We start from the raw sequence: 1340 nt of genomic DNA, 5'->3' as shown, positions 1-1340 counted from the left end.
TATACCCACACAAAGTATAATTCTTAAGAAAGTGCGGAGTCATTCCCTTATTCAAATCTTTTCAACCACATATAAGAATGTATTCCCATAAAGGCCTATTCACATGAACACAAACACACAATAATATATGGTAAAACATCATAAGAAATATATACAGTACAGGAGTAAACATATAAATAAGAAAACAATAAAAACATAAAGATCATGCATACTGTGCACTAAAACTGAGCAATCTGCAACCCACTTTTATTCTCTGTACTCACATGTTTTGAGGGCAGCATTGGGGTCCCCTTCATCTTCCAACTTTTTACTGATCCGTTCATATATCAGCCCACTGGTGTTGATGATGCCAAAAATAATTCCATTGCAGAGGAAGGATGCCACCATGACCAACCATGCCCGAAAGCCCCCGTCAGGAGGAACAAAGGCAAGGACATGTGCAGGGATGTCATAGTTTTCCATTGGAACCTTCTCCTCCATGGCTGCCTCCTCACTGGGCATCATGTGCACATGACCATTCTCAACTGCAGAGAGTTCTGTATTGGCCACTGCTGCAGGCTCCAGTCCTTCTGCTCCTTGGGCAGGATTCTGAGGAGGCTGTGGCTGTGCCTGTGCCTGCACCTGCCTGGAGATTACTGGGGAGAGGTTGATGGCTTGGGCCCCTTCCTCCGCCAGCTGCCCATCTGTCTCACTTGTCACAAGCATTGTGATAAAGTTGTTCCGTCTCTACTCTTCTATTTACAAAATAATTTTTTTTACAAATCTTCTCTCTTCCTTTCTTTTCACCAATTAATAACTTTTTCAGTCCTTGCCAAACTTTTCAAGTATTAATCATATACTACTGATCTAAGTAACTTGTCTCTGATATAAGCCTACCATCACATATGATAAGGTCATTCATAGTTTTCAAGTGTACTTTCCTACACTATAAAACACCCAATATTAAAATTCATATCCCAATCTGTTCCATAAGCATCATTGGGCTACCCACCCTCTCACTGTCTCATCTGCTATTCTTCAAGTAAAAAAAATACAATAATTTTCAATGTAAAATACCAATTTAACAACAGAATGGGCCAGAAAATGCAAGTAACAGACAACACTGAGTCGTATCAAATTTCATTCTTTCAGCAAAGTACATGCCATCTGAACAGTCTTGCTGATGTTCCCTGTAACAAGAGAAATTCAGACATTAGACATATTAGAGCAGTTATAATTTTTTTAAGAACACAACATGCACTCCAGTCACACTTTACTCAGTATTTCAATCATGATTATGAAAAAAAAGAGAACAGCAAATCTTAATGTATTTCTTTATTAACTATCAAAATATTTTTATC

At 38.4% G+C, this 1340-nt stretch overlaps 1 protein-coding gene across 2 annotated transcripts in view; it reads right to left on the bottom strand.

Annotated features, from left to right (window-relative positions):
• The window catches only part of LOC119586356 (monocarboxylate transporter 10-like), a 49653-nt gene that overhangs the window by 43491 nt on the left and 4822 nt on the right, over positions 1-1340 (bottom strand). For both annotated transcript variants that reach the window (XM_037935068.1, XM_037935069.1), the window contains exon 2: positions 264-1169. In XM_037935068.1, coding sequence (XP_037790996.1) covers positions 264-705 — 442 coding nt within the window. In that variant the 5' untranslated portion in view covers positions 706-1169. The remainder of the gene's footprint in view (positions 1-263; positions 1170-1340) is intronic.

The sequence above is a fragment of the Penaeus monodon genome, chromosome 21 (assembly GCF_015228065.2).
Source record: "Penaeus monodon isolate SGIC_2016 chromosome 21, NSTDA_Pmon_1, whole genome shotgun sequence".
NCBI classification, from domain to species: Eukaryota; Metazoa; Arthropoda; class Malacostraca; order Decapoda; family Penaeidae; genus Penaeus; species Penaeus monodon.
Note: the sequence above shows the minus strand (reverse complement) of the source record. Positions and strands in the feature narration are given on the sequence as shown.